Raw genomic sequence first — 19,817 nt, forward strand, 5'->3', positions numbered from 1 at the left:
AGTGCGAGAACCTCGCCGGCGTCGGTGCTGCCTGGACCGACGGCGAACTGCGGTTCAACACCAACACAAACATCACCACTTTTCCAAGCAGGTACTTATATTAGCAACCACTTTACCAAGCCATAGAGAAATACGAGTTAATCTATATAGGGCATCTCTTTCCAAATACTTTCAGTCCTTCGGTCATTGCCTCACAGGCCCCCTGCCACGCACCTTGATACTGCCTCTTGTCCCCAACCCAAGCACATACGACCACATCTGCCAGAAAACTCGGGATCCCGTCCGATCTCCCATCGATAACCTGGCAAGAGTTGGATTAGTAGCTAGGTCGGTGACGACTAGCGAATCCCCAATGTTGTATGTTTTTTGTCCTTTATTTTTGCTTATTTAACCGCTCATGCACACTCCATACCCTCTTACTCAACGATCGCCGTATGCATCAACAGACCCTGCTTTCCAGCTGCAATCTCCAACTTGACTCCCTGTGCCACAAAGTAAACATGTCCTTCTGATAGCTCAAACACGTCGTCATTTGCCTTGATTGTTGCACTTCCTTTCGTCGCGATGAGGATTGCTGGGCCACCCTCACCCAAAACCTCCCGCTCACCAGCACCCAAGTCCGTCGCCAACACATTAAACTCGCTCGTAGGCGGCCGAAAAATGTTTGTTTTTCCCTCTTTGCTCCTAGGATAGCCCTCTGGCGGAAGAACCGTCTTCATCTTGGTTGTGGGCTCCCAGTCCAGAACCGAACAAAATTCGTCCACGTTGTCGCGGTCTGCCTTGGGACAGAAGCCAGTGTTGAGGACATTGTCGGAGCGTGCCATGCACTCGATGATGTCGCCTGAAATGTATGCGTGGATGCCGCCGGCGGGGATGTAGATGACATCTCCTGGTTGGAGGAGCATGTAGTTCATACATAGAAGACCGACCAGCAGGCCGGGATCTGTCTTGGGAAATTGGCCCTCGAGTCGTTTTGAGACTTGTGGGATGGCAGAGTTGAGACCAACAAAAGCATAGTCAGGGAGTTCCCTAATCGCTTCAAACATCTTCTTGATGTCTTCATCAGAAGACTTGAGGATGGTCTTGACGACTTGACGGAGGCCCTCTTCAGAGAGCTTCTCATCCGCAACAGTCGCACCGCCGGCAACCAGCAAGTGCCTCAGAGGCTTGCGACGTAGCACATCCACGATGGCTTCCACAGGCTTGAAGCCGCAGAATGCCTCAAACTCGGTCAATGCCAGAGCAATCTCAGGCTTGTGGTTCGAGTCGGTGAACGAATCAGGGTCTTCCTTGTGCTTCTTGCTCGAAAACTCCTTGTTGGGATGCACTTGCAAAGGAAGCGCTTTCGCAATAGATAGGATCTTGGGGAGGTATGGGAGCTTTGTGTGGCCAAACTTTGCGATGACTTTTTCTCCAAGAAGCTCCTTTGGATGCTGGTCCAAGACATCTTGGAGATCCTCGCCTGTGCTTGCGACGTAGGAGGGCAAGACGGGATATGTACCCATCCACATCTCAGCGTAAGGCGTATTCTCGTCAATGGTAAAGTCCTTCTTATCATCTCCCTCCCATCCTGGTGTCTTTGCGCATAGGCGCGCTGCCAAAGAGTCAGACCCTTGTTTGCCCCATGGGTATTGATTGCAACCGCAACGGAGCTGGTAGAAAGGCGCCAACGGTGTCGACATGTTGAAAGAAGTCGAAGGAACTGATTATGTTGTTTAGAACACGGATGGAAGCCAAGCTTCAAATACTTGAATCGAAGATGCGGGTCAGTCCGTCATCCTTTCATCACTATCATTGACGTCAGACATAACGGATGATCATCGAGATTGAAGAAGCCAAGACAAATGGGCCGTAAGAAGAAGGCAGCAACGCAAACCTGGACGCAGACCGTCAATTCGGCCATAATCATATCTCTGTTACTCCACAGATCCATAGCGACCGAGAAATCTTGCATCCAGACGAAGGGCTCAAGTGGTTTGCATGAACAAGTCCTCTCCTTGATGACAAGCTCACGATTGACATTTCCCCGATCAGCTGTTTTCCCTAACTTGTGGAAGTATCAAACCCAGATCTGAACTCGGGAGCCCAGCGAAGCACTTTTCTAACCCGTTGTCGGCTTCAATGGCTGTCGCCTCGGTGTTGGAGTACTCCGTAGACCACCGATCCGACCGGAGCTGACCCTCCGGGGTTGGTCCACCTTCCTTTCGGAACGGTCCGAGAGCAACTGTCATGGGATGGACTCTGACGTACGCAATTGCCAGTTCTTCGAGCATTGCAAGAGATGCAAAACAGAAGAATTGCTGCTATTCCCCTTATACTATTATTTACATGGTTACAATTTACTATATTTACATGGAATATTGCCAAATCGCTCTGTCTGGTGCTCTTGGTTGTCAAGAGAGTCCCCCAACACCAACCAACACCCACAATCCGGTATGGTGTAGTGGCTAACATTTCGCGCTCTCATAACTTGAGGGAATAAGTACCGCGGAGCCCAGGGTTCGATTCCCTGTACCGGAGTTTCTTTTTTGGCTTGTGTTCTGCTGGCCTCGTCTTCTTTTTGCCGGCGTGCCCGGGCTCTTCAGATCTCTCTCCGTCGGGTGATGGTGGATGGTAGCACTCGCTTACAGGCATTGAGAGTACCATGGGTTGTGCTCCGTGCAGGTTCCAGACTGGCAGCAGGTCGCGCCGGTCCAGCTCTGGCCGCCGCATTGGCCCCATTGGGGAGCGCACTATAGAGAGTGTGAGTTAGTGAAATAAAAGGAGTTTGTTAATGGGACTTACGTTTGATCCAGAGCCTGTATCAGATCCGGAGCCGGAGCCGGAGCCGGAGCCAGGCTGGGACGTCACCGGCGAAGCCTCGCTCTCAGCAGGCTCACTCTGAACAGGCTCGCTTTGGGCGGGCTGGGTAGCAGCAGGCTGGCTCTGAGCAGGTGCGCTGGCAGCAGGTGCGCTCGCGACAGGCTCAGTCTCAGTCTCCTCGTTGCTACCAGTGCTGTCATCACCACCCGAAGAAGACGATCCGCCGACAGTAATAGTCGCAGAGCCGCTGCTGAAGTATCCCTCGGTAGCCATGATCATGTAGTCAAACGATCCAAGCTTCAGACCAGCCTCGGCCCACGCATCAAAGTGGTTGCCGGTGGTGATGGTTCCGCCGACGCGCTTCTCTCGGCGAACCGACCAGTACTGCTGGAAGGTCTGGGTGCCCTCGATAGACGGCGCGTTGGTGCGCGTGCTAACGTAGATGTCGTAGGTTGCGCCGTCGCTCGTAACCTCGCCCTTCTTCTCGCCGCCGCTGGAGGGGTTGTACGTGCCGAACGACTCAACGACGTAGTACTCGATCAGAGGGTTCTTGGTCCAGCCGTACAGCGCGAGGTAGCTGTTGCCCTCGGGGCTATAGGTGCCCGAGTACTCGACGGTTCTAGATGTGTTAGAGTCGTTCGGTAGGTGGGAGTCAAAGACTTACCGTCGACCACCAGGGTTGTATCCCTTGCCGCCGACCAAGTTACCTCCATCCGACCACTTGACGGTGTATTCGCCGCCGGGACCGTTGGTGTATGTCGCGTCAGCTCCGCCATCGGTCCACCAAGAGTAGTAGAATCTGGAACATGTTAGTACACCTCCAGCGTCGCAGTCAATTGGCTTACCCATCGTGGGTTCCGGTGCTGCTTGGAGTTCCAGCTCTCTTAGACAACGGAATCGCACCCGGAGCAGACAAAGCGCCAGTAGCAAGGGTCAACCCTGCGAAAAGAAAAGAGAAAGCAACCATGATGAAAAATGAATGGAAGGTTTTTTTGGGGGAAATAAACGAAAGGATTTAGTTTGTTAGGTAGGAATGAGAAAATCGCACTGAAGAAACAAGAGGGTCCAACGGGAAACGCGCCCCTTTTCATACAAGACTTGTTTCCCCATAACAACCAGTACTATTGACAGCGAAACACTCTCAATCATGAATTCTCCGGGTGCTCGCATTGACTTGGCTGGGGCACAAGAAACAGGCCTGAAACAGCGCGTGGTTGACCCCCTGTCGTCGCATCGGGCCATCGCAAATTGGAAGGGGATCGCCCCACGAATTTTCCGTCCGCTCAGGCAACGTCTTGGCTGTTCGGTAGTGTTTCCGACCGGATAAATATGGTGCTGCCACCTGCGGCTCAGTCGATTGGACTCGTGATTTTGAGCAGCGGAGCTGAGTGTGGTGCTGAAGTGCATAGCTCGCTACTGGGTTTGTCGCAAGGTGTTCGGTAGGAGGCCGACAAATGTGACAGTGGTCGGTAGATGTGGGCCGAGATCAGAACGATATAACAATAGGGATGCTATATTTCTTGCGACTCGTTTCTAATCCCATCCTCCTTAACTTGGCGCTGTCCGATCATGAACCTGTCAACCCTACACTCGGGCCATTACCTGCATGGGTAGCCTCCATTCTGGCCAATGATTGGCTATATTTACCATCTTGAAGGGTATAACCGCGCCTTGTGTTGCTCTTGGCTCATTTGCTTCTCCTTTCACGGAGACAGAGCGTTCGCATCAATAACTCTTCTGCCCGACCGTCTCAAGTGCGAGAGGTATTCTCTGTGAGTCCTTTAGGGCCCGTGTTTCCTCTAACTGAGGAGGTTTGGAGTTACTCCTTATTAGCGACGATTAACCCGACCTCAGGTATCTCGCGACAAGAGTTCTTAGCGGTTTTTGTCGAAATGACAAGGTATGCTAGCGCCCAGAACCCACTATGTCTTCTATTATCTACGTGCCATCCTCAATAACGAGCATGTGGTATCCGGACAAGTAGGACCCGGACCTTAATCCTCTATGGGAGACGTTGAGATGATATTTATGAAGTGTGGAACTTGCTAGTTGTGGTAGCCCACTACATCACTGGCCTGGCATCTCACATTACATGATACATATCACAGTACAGCTCCTCGGGACCCCTCAGTCTAGCCCTTTGGCCCTTAGAGGCAACCCAGTCGATTTACCATTCGTGGCTGGGGATGAGGTTGACGAGAACTCGTGTCTTTAGTCTACATGAATAGCTACCACAGTCGGTCAAGTTAGAGACGAAGGGACATCAAGATCAACAATACGTGTTAAATTGTTGGCAAAGGCCTCGGCCTCAGTCAAAATTGCTGGCTGATAATAGTGCCCTCCAAGTCCTATGTTAAAACTAAGTCACCCTCTATCCTTGGCTCTAGTAAGTTCGTCGTTATCACATAATGCTAATGAAGGCGCTTGTGGGCATCCTTAAAGATGAGTCGGTTCCTTGCTCCAACTTGTCTACTTCATTCATCAACGACTGGTAGTTAGTACTAGAGCATTTCTAAGAAATATATTCCTTCTACGCTCAACCCAGACGTCCTCACTTTTGCACACCATTCAGCTTCTCCGGCGGCTTCTCCCCAACATACAACAACACCCTACCAAAGTCAGTTCCCGTATAAACTATCCATACGAATATCAACACTCACCATGAAATCCTCCAGTAAGGCTTCCCGTTCAACCTCTTACACATCCCCCGACTTCCATCATTATCAGGTGCCACATCGGCAGAGCACCACCCATCATCAGCAAAAGCACGCGACTTTTCGCGAAACAGCTTTGCGGCGAGGGTCTTGGCTAGACCGCGGCGACGATAACCCTCCTGGAGACATTTATTAGTTGGATGTTACTTGTTGGACTGGTTGGGTGTTTACCTCGCAGTGAAGGCTGACCAATGAGCCATCAAAACCTAATTTGTTAGATGTTTGTTGAGAGTTCTGGAGTTACTACGCACCTAGGAATGCCCATGATATAGGTGTCCCGTCGTCGAGTTTGATCACCAAACTCGGCATCCGGCTCAAAACCTCGCTATATCCAAGTTAGCTCCGCTCTCATCTATCATAAACCCAACCTACACTGTCCGTGGAATGTTTGTCCTCGAGACGACAACTGCACAATCATCCTCATTGGCAGTTCCCCAGTTCATCCCCTCTGGCAACTTGGTTTCGTCGTTGGGAATGTCTTGATATTGGAAGAGCCACTTGTCGTAGGCTCCTGTTTCCCGTGCCTCAACTCGTCCCGTCTTTGCGAGGAGCGCACGCGTCGTGTCGTGGATGGTTCCTAGCAGAACTGCACTAGGATATGCAAGTTCCTTGTTGTATTCCTTGGCGATTCTGACGGCTTCATCTACCAATCTTGCGAGTTGTCTCTCGTAGACGATGGTTTCCTTCGTGTCTAGGTCGCTGGACTTCTCCACTGTCGAGTACACCCACATCTGCGTATCCGGGCCACCCCCAATATCGAGGTACGCAGCCGAGAACCTCTGAGGCGGCGCCTCACCCCCAAGGTCTCCATGTTCCGAGACAAGAATAATTCTAGCAGTCTTTGTCAACCCGCCCTCAAACTTGGTAAACTGTATCCGTCGCAGCAAAGGAAGCGAATAGGGAAGATTATCACTAAGAAGCTTCAATAGCCCCTCGGGAATTGTAGAGTAGACTTGAGCGTATTCAGCCATGATGATAATGTCTCAGTTGAAGTTGAAGAGGCACAGTCAGATAGTGAGGAACCGGGCATATCCGCGGCAAGGCTAAACGTCGGATACCAAGAAGGTGACGCCTTTGTGCGGAGAAGTGAGTCAATTGGGAGGATTTTTGCTTATGAGTTTGCGAAACACCTCCGATAATGGCCATGGATGAGTCAATGGTGATGCAGCTTCAAGATGCTTTCAGCTTTGCAAGTCCATGTGTTGAGTGGGCCGTAGTGGTGTTGCTTTGGGTTCATGGATGTTAGATGACAAGACCGTGCAAATGGCGAACAAGCAGACAAGGAAGGGGGTAGAAGAGCAATGGAATGACCAAAAACTTTCACAGTTTGCCTAACTGTTCTAGGTGCAGGTTCCAGGCAAATCTCTCTTTTTGCGTAGTTGTTGAGCGCTGATTAAAGGACTTGGATGGACCAAACTCTCATGATAAACCCAGATGCAACTGGGCCATAATCGACCATACATGGTTGAAATAAGTGGGAATAGCCGCTTCTGGCATATCTGATAATCCAGGCAAGGAAGATGCCTCTCAAGGGCAGATTCAAACCCTCCAGGCACGTCGGGAAAACAAAGAGCATTAGGGCAAGGGGTCCAGTGTATGAATACAGCCAGCAAAGACTAATTCACAAGCAATGGATACCAAGCAAACCAGACCGTCTATTGCTACCGGCCACAGACCTTCCTCTAATTGATGAATGTCCCAAGTCACCTGTTCTTACACACACTCATCAAGCTACCCTAGAACATGGCCGTGATGCCTCAGTTTGACAACAAAGATGATCCATTGCCGCCCGAAAGAGTGTTTGGGCATCAGCTGCGTACTTTACCTTCTAGTCTGTATGTCGTGATCGCATCTTGCCATATCGGACGTGATCAACCATTCTTTATTGCTTTTTCTAAGAGAAGCAATAATCAAGTTTAATTGTGCAACCTCGAGTGTAAAGCTAAGTCGAGCTGAAAAAAAATAGGTGCATAGTAAATGACCTCAAGATCCAGGCTAGAGGGAGAAGAACTGGTCATCTCCGAATATTGGAATCACTCTCTGCAGACCACCTCGGCTGCTCAACTGCCGTGATGATCTCGATGCTCTCTGACGCCTTGGTGGCGTATCGTCACCCTCAGACACCACAAACGCCTCGTCTGGGCCAGACCAAAAAAAGTCCACACCCTTTGGACCGTTACAAGCCAACTTGAAGTACTCTTTTGCCACATTCTTCACTTCATCCCCCGTGCAGCTGAATCGGCGACGCCAACTTGGTGATCATCTGCCCATCCCCACCCAACTCCCCGAAGGGTGCCCTCACCAACTCCCCGAGAGAACATGAACTCCCCGAGAAATCCCAGTAAAATGGACACTGGAAAATGCCCCGGCCCGATCCGATCAAATCAGAGCCCTTGGAACTTTTCGACGCAGCTTGAGCCGCTGCGTGAATTGTCCTTTTTTCAACTTCACTCCAGTATTGCGCCGACGTCGACCCACGACAACCAACACCACGCGACTCGGAGGCAGCCAGATCGAACGACCAGGGCAACAGGAATGTCAGATAATGCTGGGGATAGCGTATGTGGGTCTGAATAAGCTTAATGAACACTGCTTATGAGGTAAAATCACAGGCAAAGCCAATCCCCATCACGCGTGCAGCACGCGATGGACTCCCTCGTCGACCTTTCCTGATTGCTGCGAGCATCCATCCGGTTTATCGATGACATTCAGTCGGTGATTGTTGATTAGATCGACATCATCTCGGTATCGCGGCAATTCTGGTTGTCTGCCCGTCTTTCACCATCGCCGTGGCTGTCGACGCCATTGTCTAGACGAGACACGATTGCTCTTTTTTTTCGAGCTCAACAAGGCTCTGATGAGCCATGCCGGGTCGCGAACATTGCCGCCGGTCGATAGCATGCCTCGATGCAGCGGAAGACAACCAATAGTGGCAAGTGGAGAGTCCAGCTCGCGATGCCGACGCTATTCGCGTCCAATGGGAACCTGAGCTAATTGATGTGAAGTAGAGTTTGCAAGCCTCTGGGATTCTAAGACCATACTCGGTGGAGCCGATTGTTACCAAGCTGGAAGTTGAAGCAGCAAATCCCACGTATTAGCACCAATATCTCGACAGTCGTGCAGTCGCCTCGCAGGGTTGTGTGCCGTGATGCCGAGAAAGGTGTGCTGCCAAGACGCTGCAAAGACGGGAGTGAGCCACACAGAGCCGCTTGATTCACAACAAGGGGAAGACGTGCTCGCGTGCAGCTGGTGGCTTCGGTGATTACCGCATTCCCGGTAAAGACAACGGTTACCTGCGTCGCCGAGCAGCTAACGCGTGGAAGGGGGTACATGGGCCTCGGCAGGGGAACGAGTACCAAGTACTTCTGAGCTGCGAACCTCGAGCGCTCCAAGGCGAGCCAAAGAGAGGCGAGCCAAGAGGAGGGATGCCGGAACTGAACTGGCGCCGGGACTCCAGGTCCACGACGCCACCAAATGCAGACTCCCCGGCACCACACCACCACTAAATCTCTTGGTTCTGGAGGCGACAAGGGTAGATCTAGGTGCCGTCTGCACCAGGTTCCGCCCCTACCCTCCCTCCTTCTCAAAAGCGACAAAAGCAAACCAGGAGTTGTCTCTTTGGCGAGGGAGGCGAGCAGGGAATCAGTCACCGCAGGGCTCGGATTGCAATGTGCAATTGTTGGTTCCTCGCCGAGCTGTCGCATATTCGTCAACGACTCCAAAAGTCTCGTCATGTGAGGATCGACATTTGCGACTGTCACAAGCCAATGGCTTCACACCGAGTTTGTCATCACATCTGCCAAGGCATAATCGCGATGCCCAGGACGCCCAAACCGTTGCCATGACGGGAACTTGTGCCGGAGCATGTCTTGGCCGTGGGGGGACAAGACGGGAGCAGATGGAGGTAGTGAAGCATGCTTACATCGCTCGCTTGGCAGTTTGAGCGGCCTAGCTTACGGGCCTTCTAGATCAAGTCATTTCCCACAGCCAAGCTGGACCATCGGCGCTCGTCCGACGACCCGGAGCATGGGCGGCCTGTCAGCCCCATCAAACCTGCAGAAGCATGAAAGGGGAGCTCATGAACGAGGTTGCTCCTAGCATGTGTGCCAACGAGAGTTCAGCGCAGGTGGGGATGAGACGAACATCCTCATGACGTGCTCCGGGGCGACCGCGTCGACCAGTGTTCCTAGCTACAATAGGGTACCGATCCTATTTCGATCTCGTAACCGCAAAAGACGGGGAAAGGCCGACGTTCCAAGCTGAGAGGCGATGGCCCGTGATGATGACGGGGCGGACAACGCGGTCTCATCAGAGAATCCCTTTTTGGCGTGAAAGACGGTCATGGTCGACCCAGGTTGGTGATCCGTGTGCCTGCAAAGGGTCAGAAAGCGTTGAGGCGCAACACACTATGATAGAGCAATGCATCAGGGTCCATTGCGTCAGATCTAGTGTGATGGGCCCGGACGAATTGTCCCACGCCGGAACATCGAATGCGAGTCTGGGCCATGGACGGACAATTCCCAGCGCGCTGGATACAGCGTCCAGTTCGGTCTGGATCGACAAGATGGAAGATCGGCAACTCGACGTTGAGAGCTGTCGAGTCGACATGCTTTTTCCTGCAAAGTAACTGTAGTTTATTGGGATCTAGACTCGATACGTGACCGTGACCTCAGCCTTGGGAAGCTAGATGCCAAGACTAATTTGGGTGTGCACTTACAAAGTCTCACTCAAGGGATCCTCCACGCTTGTCCAGGGGGTTGCGTCTTCTGGCGAATGGATGACGGGGCGTAGCATCTGGCGCACATGGCCGATCCAGGGAGTGAGAGTTTCCATGGGAAACAAGGGTGAGCCAATTGTGTTTCTCGAGTCGCATTGCATGGTGCCATTATGGTCAAACAAGAGTCATCGCGAGTTGATGCCGAATCACTGTTGTGGACTGTCGGGCTGGGCGACGAGCCGGCGGAACGTGCCCGCCAAATCTGGACTCGATAACCCAGAAAACTGGTGATGAGAGATTTTGTTCGCCATGCTTTCGGTACAGCTTCCGTGACAGAAGGGGGTGTATGGATGGTGACATTCTGGCGGGAGTATCGATCGCAGGGTTGGTGTTGCGTTGGTGGCAGCGGTGGTGCATGGTCCTGGGGGAAGTGGGGCCGAAACACCAGCTACAGGGACCTCAAGAGGAAGGCATCAGATTGCACGGGGAGTTGGGTCATGGCCCGTGATGAGGCAATGTAGATGCGAGTTGTGGTCATGGTGAAATTTGGTCATTAGAGGATGGAGATGATAGCAGTTAATTGCAGTGTCGGGTTTGAGGGTCAAATTTTCATTGTGCGTGCCACCTTCCGTCATTGACTTTGCTACCTTCCGCCGCTGACAAAACAATCTCCCCGAGAGAAGAAGGAACGATGCAGAAAAGAAGAACTTTCGGGGAAACCAAGATGCACGCGGCCAGGGAGGAAGCTACTACCTGAACTCCCCGCGCTCCCCGTGCCTGCCCTGTCTCCCCTGCCCTCGGACTGTCGCCCCCTCAATCTCATGTCATCATCAAAATGGAGGCGCACATGTACGGTGATGTTTTTCTCTGATAAATCTTTTGTTCATGGTCCAATTTGATCCAATGATTTCACCGCGCGGCAAATCAGCTTTTCGCCTTTGGCTCGTCACAGAAAAACCTCCCACGACGCGGCTTCAACTAGGCCCGCCCCCACCAAACCGAAACGGGCCAAAGCGTCCCGCTTCAGAAGGCTTCTTTATCTGTCATTGGTTTGGTGCCGATGGCGCAATCGGGGACGATATCGTCGTGCGGGTGGTCTAGCAAGGATCCGTTGTTTGTCGAGTCTGCTCACGGGGAGAAAAGTTTGCTGTCATCTCTATTGAGTACTGAAGGAAACCTTGGGAGTGTTGGAGATGACAGACTGTGTTTGCGGTTTTATAGATACTACAGGTGAGCCGAAGCCTGTGCTGCTGATCCTCTCGGGGAGATTCCATCTACAAAAAAAACAGCCGCGTTCAGCTTCATCATCCGCCCCACGGAGGCAACGCGAATGTGGGTGGGTTCTTGGCGGAGCCGAACAATGACATGCTCAGATCCTGGCCAGCACGCAATCTCGCCGGTCGAATTTGCAGAGGACCGGCTTGCGCCCAACTCCCCACGTCTTCCCGCCCTCTCCGCGACCAGGCTTCCCGAAGTTGACGAGGCCCACGGATCATGGCTGTTTGAAAGCAAGAGCTGGGGGTGTGCGAGGAAACGTCCAGCCACACACCGCGCGATGCTCCGAGGAGACACATGAGCCGGTACTTGGGACACGCAGTACAGGATACAATTTGGAGGCGCCTGCAGCATGTCGCTTGTGGACATGGGCCGTCACAGGCCATGTCGCTCCCCAGGCCCTGGTGTTCGTCGATCCCTGGTCATCAGACATCTGCGCGCTGAACGGGTGTGCACTACGCACAGCTCTGACCATTTCGTCAGAATAATACGCAAGATGGGCATGGTATCGAAACGTCCGTGGGCGTCTCCCAAAAAAGAGCTGATGGAGAGGATGGGACGGAGAAGGGTCCACCGCTAGGGAGGGAGTGGCCTCGAGCAAGCATCAACCAGCAACCATGCTCGACTCGACTCTTTCATCGACTCCATCCGGATCGCCGCTGTCGGTGGCCAGCTCTCGATCAAACTTAAATTTATACCCCGTCCTCGCCTCTCTTCTCGAGCATCCAACAACCTCTCATCCTCTCATCCTCCATCACATCGGGTCGAGTCTCAGCAACGCTCGTATCCCCTCACACGACTCTTCAGTCCTACCCTCCTGTCGACCGTTGCTTTTGGATTGGCGGTCACTAGCCCCATCCCATCCCCCCCTCCGACTCTTGTCCCATCTTGGCGACAGCCCAGCTGCTAGGTGTTAGTGCCACAGCCCGACCGACCGAGCGATAGTCCGAATCGCCTGCATCCGGCTCCACGACCATCCTTCGACTCAAATAGCCACGCTCCGCCGTTGCTAATCCACCTCATCATCTCCCCGTTCTTGGAGACTTGACCTCTTCTTTTCAGCAATTGTCCTCTTTGTCTACTCGATTGGCATTGTTGTCCACCATGACGTCCTCCGCCAAGCCCAACAGGTCCATCCTGGAAAAATTCATCGGCGCCGACCATCACGAGCCCGAGGAGAAGGCTCCGTCCATCACCAATGCCGACCCTTACATCGAGTATGAGCCTACCGTTGGCGAGTTCCTGAGCGAGATTACTCCCACTGCTCACGGCATTGCCCAGTATTTCTGGAGCCTGTTCCCCTTCCTGTCATGGATTCACAAATACAACTGGGTGTGGTTCCTTGGTGACTTCATTGCTGGTGAGTAGTTTAGCCGCTCGGGGAGAATTATCCATCGCTAACTTCGACTCCCCGATAGGTGTCACTGTGGGCGCTGTTGTCGTCCCCCAGTCCATGGCTTACGCCCAGCTCGCCCAACTCCCCGTTCAGTATGGCCTGTACTCTTCTTTTATGGGTGTCCTCATCTATTGGTTCTTTGCTACCTCCAAGGATATCACCATCGGAGTAAGTCAAACATGCTCCCCGCACCCCGCAAACGAGCCCAGCTGACCATTGTTTTCCAGCCCGTCGCTGTCATGTCTCAGGTCACGGGCAATATTGTTCTTCATGCCCAGGAGGTGATCCCTGATGTTGAGGGCCACATTGTTGCTTCAGCTCTTGCTGTTATTGTTGGCTCGATTGTCACATTCCTCGGCCTCGCCCGACTTGGCTGGATCGTCGAGATCATTCCCCTGCCCTCCATCTGCGCCTTCATGACAGGATCTGCCATCAACATTATTGCCGGCCAAGTTTCCAAGCTTATGGGCATTAAGGGTGTCAACACCCGTGCCGCTCCTTACCGAGTCACCATCGATACCCTCAAGGCTCTTCCCAAGACTAAGCTGGACGCTGCCCTCGGTCTGAGCTCTCTCGTCATGCTCTACGGCATCCGTGGTCTTTGCTCGTTCCTCGCCAAGAAGCAGCCCCAGCGTGCCAAGCTCTACTTCTTCATCTCAACTCTGCGAACCGCCTTTGTCATCCTTCTGTACGTCGCTATCAGCGCTGGCATGAACATCCACCACAGGGATAAGCCCAGAGTCAGCGTTGTTGGAGATGTTCCTAGCGGTGAGTCCCTGCATATTTCTGTACCACGTGCCGAAGACCCTTGTGACTAACTTCAGCTTCTCAGGTTTCACCCACGCTGCCGTTCCTGAGATCAACCCCCGCATCATCAAGGCCTTTGCTTCCGAGTTGCCCGCCGCCGTCATCGTCGTCTTGATTGAGCACATCTCCATCTCCAAGTCCTTTGGCCGCATCAACAACTACGTCATCGACCCCTCGCAGGAGCTTGTCGCTATTGGTGTCACCAACCTGCTCGCACCCTTCCTCGGTGCCTACCCCGCCACTGGTTCCTTCTCTCGTACTGCCATCAAGTCTAAGGCTGGTGTCCGCACTCCCTTCGCTGGTGTCATCACTGCTATCGTTGTCCTCCTGGCTCTCTACGCCCTCACTGCTCTCTTCTGGTACATCCCTAACGCGGCCCTCGCTGGTGTCATCATTCACGCCGTCGGAGATGTCATCACCCCTCCCAAGGTTGTGTACCAGTTCTGGCGCGTCTCTCCCATTGAGGTGGTCATCTTCTTCGCCGGTGTCTTGGTCACTGTCTTCTCTACCATTGAGAATGGCATCTACACCACCGTCTCGATCTCTTTCGCTGTTGTCATCTTCCGTCTCTTCCAGACCCGTGGCCGCTTCCTCGGTCTTGTCCGCATCCGAACCATGAAGGCCAATATCAGCAACGGAACCTCAAGCCCCGGATCCATTGCCAAGGAGGTCGCTGCTGACGAGAGTGAGAGCTCTCTCCGAGCTGGATTCCTTCCCCTCGATCACGCCGACGGTTCCAACCCCAACGTCATTGTCCACAGCCCCTATCCTGGTGTCTTTATCTACCGCTTCGCCGAGGGCTTCAACTACCCCAACGCCTCGCGATACCTCAACCACCTTACCGAGACCATCTTTGCCGAGTGCCGCAGGACCAACCCCGCTCTCCTGGGTAGACTGGGTGACCGTCCTTGGAACGATGGCGAGCCCCGCAACATCAAGCTTGAGACCAACGATGAGCGCCCTATCCTCAAGGCTGTTATCTTTGATTTCTCCACTGTTAACAACGTCGATGTCACTTCTATCCAGGCTCTGATTGATGTGCGCAATCAGCTTGACAAGTTTGCTGCGCCCGAGATTGTTGACTGGCACTTTGCCAACATTGAGAACCGTTGGACCAAGCGCGCCCTGGCGGCTGCTGGCTTTGGCTTCCGAACACCCCGCGAATCGGATGGTGCTGGTCAATGGAAGGCCATCTTCAGCATTGCTGATCTCGGTGGCTCCGACAGCGCTGCCACGGCTGCTGCTTTTGACGAGAAGGCCAAGATTTCCCCTGTCCGCCAGGACATTGAGGCTATTGACGATTCCATCAACAGCCAGTTGTCGGAGAAGGGCGCGTCAAGGGACCCTTCCCACTCGCGCCTGGTCGCTGTGCAGGGTCTCAACCGACCTTACTTCCACCTCGACTTGCAGGAGGCTGTCGACGCTGCCATCTCCAACGCCGAGACCAAGCAGCACTAATTGCGCCAGCCTGCTTTCTACCATCTACGATTTACTATTATCTAATTCTGTCGTTTTACGGGCATTGAGCGGTGTTTATGAGGGGTCTATGCAATGGGGGTTTGCGGCTCATGCCTTTGAGTGGATTTTGTTTTCTGGTTTCACGTCGCCTTTAGAAGTTGTCCGGCGATATCATGTCAATACCCCCCTATCCAGTTCGTTGTTCTGCATGGAAAGTCGATTGGAATGTTTGTCAGTTTATACCATGCCTGCTGTATAGTGTTTACACGTCTGTCCTGGCCCTGGTCGGCACAAGATCATAGTAGCATAACTAAATGATGACATAACGAGCACAAGAATACTGTCTGTCCTGATTTGCGAATGGTATGAGATACGAGTTACGTCAGATGGCGATTAGATGGCGAGCTTGGATGCAAGGCGGTAGCGGAGAGGGTGCAGATACCGCGCGGACGGAACTGTGACTCTTCGCCGTGTGTAGTGTCGCATTGCGTGGGGTGATGATATGCAGATTAATCTACCTTCCTGATTGTGTTTTGCCGGTATGAGTATGATTGTGAAGGAAGTTTGCATTGGTGGATGAATGAGTTTGGTGTTGACGATCGCGTAGCACGTGCTTGTCAGGATGGATTGCTTCATGTCTTTTATGCCAAAGCGCGGAATTAAGAATGCAATAACGATAGATAAGAAGGAATATTTCGGACAACGCTGTTAATCCGGTCCCTGAGTCGTGCGTCTAATTAATTATTGAGGCTTGTCTGGCACGCGATATCCGACTTCCGCTGACTGAGCCCTGGTTGTAGTTGGTTGAGAGAGACGCTGCGATTTTGCCCCTTTTCGCATCTTATGTACGTATTATAAGTGAATTTGACCTTTGAGTTTATCATCTCTTGCATTTGCTGGAGCTGCCATCGGTGCTGGTTGCGTTATAGGCATCGCCCATGTCGCGCACGCTATCATGACACCTGTGTCTGCAACCTCTCAACTTGGCTCTCGTCAGTCAGCGATAATTGGCTATCCCATTCGGATTTGATGGTGTTTCCGATAGTCCGTCGCCATTGTTTTTCTCGCAAATCTGCTTTGTCAGAAGGCGAATCTGCCGCTCGTATTCGACGCCGATGGCGCGATCTGCTTGGCCGAGGACATTCTGTTGGCGGTTCTGAGGGGATCGAGTTAACATGACTCCAATTGGAGCACGACATGTTGCATGCGAGTGTCGCTATGAGGAAACAATCGTCGTGATGAGCGAATCAAGTCATGGAGAGACCGAAACCCGAGGGTCATTGGTGGTCATGCCGAGAGCTTGGCAGTGTTTGCTTCCCCGCCCGTTGAGATGATCTGTTCTGTGTATAAGAAGACTGCGATATCCCAGGAAGAGAACCATCATCTCTAGCAATTACAATTCGACAGTATACTCAATATGGCGCCTGCTGCCGTTGAAGCCGACATTCCTGTCCATTCCAAGAGTCAGAGCCGTGAGCCGTTGAAGCTCTCGGGCGCTCTCAAGGATTATGAGCACTTTGATGTGACTCCCGCCATTGGACGCGAGTTTCCCAAGGCGAACTTGGTTGAATGGCTTGAAGACCCTAATTCGGATGAGTTGATCCGTGATCTAGCCATCACGAGTAAGTTCCCCCTTGGCGAATCTCGTGAGTCGCTGTCTGACCCATCGCAGTCTCTCAACGCGGCGTCGTCTTCTTCCGCGCTCAAAATAATCTCACAAATGATCTTCAGAAGAAGCTTATCCTCCGTCTTGGAGAGTTGACGGGTCGCCCGGCTAGTTCGACGCTACACATCCATCCGCTGCTCAATTCGGAGCGTGAGCTTGGTGGCGATGACCTTGAGGTCAGCATAATCAGCTCTAAGCAGCATGCTAAGTTTTACCGCAAGACGCAAGACAACGGTGTCGTCGTCACGAAGCGGAACAATGAAATTTGGCACTCCGATATTGCATTTGAGCCTGCTCCTGCTGATTACACGAGCTTGAGGCTCGTTGAGCTGCCCAAGACTGGCGGCGATACGCTCTGGGCTTCTGGCTACGACGTCTACGACCACCTCAGCCCGGCGTATCAAAAGTTCCTCGAGGGACTAACGGCGACCTTTGAGCAGCCCAACTTTGCCAAGGTCGCCGAGCGCTCCGGCTTCGAACTGTACGACAAACCACGCGGATCTCCTGACAACGTCGGCCGCGAACTCCGTGCAATCCACCCCGTCGTACGAACAAACCCCGTAACAGGCTGGAAGAGTGTCTTTCCCATCGGCGCACACGTGGGCCACATCAACGACGTGACAGCCGAAGAGAGCGAAAACCTCCTCAAGTGGTTTTATGATCTTGTGGCAAAGGACCACTCGATTCAGGTGCGGCTGCGGTGGGAGAACCCGAATGACATTGCGATTTGGGATAACAGGAGTGTTTTTCACTCTGCGACTTTTGACTATGATGGGTTGGGTGATCGGTTTGGGAATAGGGTTGTGGGAGTTGGGGAGAGGCCTTATTTTGATCCGAAGAGTGCTTCGAAGAGGGAGACTTTGCAGGCGGAGGCGAATTAAGCAACGAGATATAGGATTGAGTAGGAAGCGCTTTGAAGAGATATTTATTGTCAAGTTTTGGTATGGTCTGGGAAGTAACAGAGTGACTACATATGAGTCAACCGTGATACAACTCAACTAGCTTGCAAGACTTGACGACGTGGCTTGGCTCAACCACGAAGGTCTTTTCCTGAGTAACTTGTGATTCTCTAATTTTAAGATGAAATCATTGACTGGGAGAAGTCTAGTGCCACTAAGAATATCGCTGATAGGAATGGAGGTGACTAGCTTGACAGTCTGTTGTGGCTGGACCGACTAAAGGTTCATGGCAGCTTATGACGAGATGGCTCTTGCTCCAGTTCTCAGGAGTATATAAGAGCAAAGTGAAGAACTATATATTGGAGATGGAAGACGATTGGCAACAACCTGTTAAGTATTCGATGACATGGACATCTGGGGTGGATGTCATTTTTTGTGATTCAGTGCCCAACGTGCTGGAAGGAGACGCTTTATAGTGTTACATCCTAACACAGGCAGACTAATAGATATATCGGCATCAAGGATCCGAAGCCGTATAAAAAGCCAGCAACACACTCACAGTCTGGCTCTTCTGAAAGCCTTATTTCTGAAACGCGTGACCTGGGTCGAGACAGGCGTGTTGACAAGAATGAGGATCATCACACCCCACAGAGATGCTCGCAATTACGAAGTGTATTTTACCTACTGATGGGATGCTTAAAAATCTGGACTGAAACTCTAGGGCTATATTGTTTCTTTCCCTCTTAAGATCTGTTGAGTTGAACCCCCCACCTGGCGCAGGACCAACGGCATCGGATTGACGCGATCGCGATACAGTGAATGCCTAAAATCGCTAATCAACATTGCTCATCTGTTCAAATAAGGAGACAAAATGCTTCACACTATCTGGATGAAGGATGTGATGAGGCTTCAGTCGAGTGTTGAGGGACCTCTTGGATCGAAACACCACAAGGCATCCATCTTGATACCGGCTCAGCTTTTGGTTTCAAAACACATAAAAGATTGAAAAGAGATGATCTGATGTATAATTTGATGTGAGAGATGGCAGTGCACATGAACGGTTCAGTGACGATAGCAAGGTCACCGGGTCTTCTTTCACCTTGCCGCCTTTGTTGGAATTACATGCCAAAAGAAGATACACAATCGTCACAGCGGAGCTTAAAGCAGGAGTCTTTCAGTAATCCTAGCCCTACCAAGTCCCAATTCTTGATTCTAGCTATCGACTTAGCCGTGGTGCTTGAATGTGAGACAGCCATCCGATTTTTCGATGGACCTGCTGGCGGGCGAGTTCTGCAAAGATCACAAGATGCAGAGAGAATGTACTTATAGACTTTTGTAATGTCTCAGGATCCCCTTGGAGTGATATAGTCATATAACAAGATCCTGTAGCCGGGTGGTTTCGTTGTTTAGGTCGTACTGGAGTTGGGGATCGAGTTGCTCAGAGTTTTTGTCTTGGGCTTGCTCTTTAAGATATCCATGGCCTGGGTACTTCACTTATTTCCAAGTCATCCCTGCGTAAGTGTTCGCAGTTCAATACGCTAGACGATCACATCCTGATGAATCTCGGCGCTGGCATAACCCTGGTTACCCACTATCCGAGCGATGTCACCGACCCCCTTCCATTGGAGCCTCGATGAACGGCAATAGCGCTGATCGATGCCTGAACATCTCTTCACACTCATGGGGGGATCTCAAAAACTCTCTCTCTATTCTATGCTTCATCGCCACGCATATGATTGCTCTTCGCTCTTAGAAATTCTCAAGACCTGGGAGATCCTTCTTGACAACACTCGGATTTTGGAAGCACTTTGTCCGTCCCACGATGTAACGTAACTTCTGAACAACCATGCCCTCTCCCCTCGGGATGTGGGATACCACGGATCCAGACAAAACGAGCCCTACCGTCAATAGTTAATAATCAGCACGCGGCGCGGGCGACGATGGCTCGTTCTGGATCTTATTCCCGAGAACATGACTAGGAGTTCCCTGCTCTGCGGGTCTCACTTGACGCGTGAGAACCCAGAGTTTGCATGGCGCCCAGCCCATAGGGCTGCCAAGTCGAGGAGGTAGCCCACCAAGACTC

At 52.1% G+C, this 19,817-nt stretch overlaps 5 protein-coding genes across 5 annotated transcripts; 2 read left to right on the forward strand and 3 right to left on the reverse strand.

Moving 5' to 3' along the window:
- Positions 1 to 416: 416 nt before the first annotated feature.
- NCS57_00311200 (Mannose-6-phosphate isomerase) lies at positions 417 to 1,697 on the reverse strand (the record flags this gene model as incomplete). Its single annotated transcript, XM_053053124.1, has 1 exon — positions 417 to 1,697. Exon 1 carries the CDS (start codon positions 1,680 to 1,682, stop codon positions 417 to 419), a length of 1,266 nt encoding a protein of 421 aa, XP_052918370.1. The 5' UTR covers positions 1,683 to 1,697.
- Positions 1,698 to 2,624: 927 nt separating this feature from the next.
- On the reverse strand, positions 2,625 to 3,769 carry NCS57_00311300 (Endo-1,4-beta-xylanase; the record flags this gene model as incomplete). Its single annotated transcript, XM_053053125.1, has 4 exons — positions 2,625 to 2,732; positions 2,785 to 3,421; positions 3,467 to 3,601; positions 3,648 to 3,769. 4 exons carry the CDS (start codon positions 3,767 to 3,769, stop codon positions 2,625 to 2,627), a joined length of 1,002 nt encoding a protein of 333 aa, XP_052918371.1.
- A 1,584-nt stretch (positions 3,770 to 5,353) lies between these two features.
- Positions 5,354 to 6,487, reverse strand: NCS57_00311400 (FR47 domain-containing protein; the record flags this gene model as incomplete). The annotated part of the gene is made up of 5 exons (XM_053053126.1): positions 5,354 to 5,411; positions 5,463 to 5,635; positions 5,688 to 5,722; positions 5,768 to 5,841; positions 5,889 to 6,487. The coding sequence occupies 5 exons, from the start codon at positions 6,485 to 6,487 to the stop codon at positions 5,354 to 5,356; spliced, it is 939 nt and encodes a 312-aa protein (XP_052918372.1).
- Positions 6,488 to 12,612: 6,125 nt separating this feature from the next.
- On the forward strand, positions 12,613 to 15,169 carry NCS57_00311500 (uncharacterized protein; the record flags this gene model as incomplete). The annotated part of the gene is made up of 4 exons (XM_053053127.1): positions 12,613 to 12,868; positions 12,927 to 13,072; positions 13,132 to 13,672; positions 13,737 to 15,169. 4 exons carry the CDS (start codon positions 12,613 to 12,615, stop codon positions 15,167 to 15,169), a joined length of 2,376 nt encoding a protein of 791 aa, XP_052918373.1.
- Positions 15,170 to 16,586: 1,417 nt separating this feature from the next.
- Positions 16,587 to 17,716, forward strand: NCS57_00311600 (TauD domain-containing protein; the record flags this gene model as incomplete). Its single annotated transcript, XM_053053128.1, has 2 exons — positions 16,587 to 16,791; positions 16,842 to 17,716. 2 exons carry the CDS (start codon positions 16,587 to 16,589, stop codon positions 17,714 to 17,716), a joined length of 1,080 nt encoding a protein of 359 aa, XP_052918374.1.
- Positions 17,717 to 19,817: the final 2,101 nt, after the last annotated feature.

Source organism: Fusarium keratoplasticum, chromosome 2 (genome assembly GCF_025433545.1).
Source record: "Fusarium keratoplasticum isolate Fu6.1 chromosome 2, whole genome shotgun sequence".
Lineage (NCBI taxonomy): Eukaryota > Fungi > Ascomycota > Sordariomycetes > Hypocreales > Nectriaceae > Fusarium > Fusarium keratoplasticum.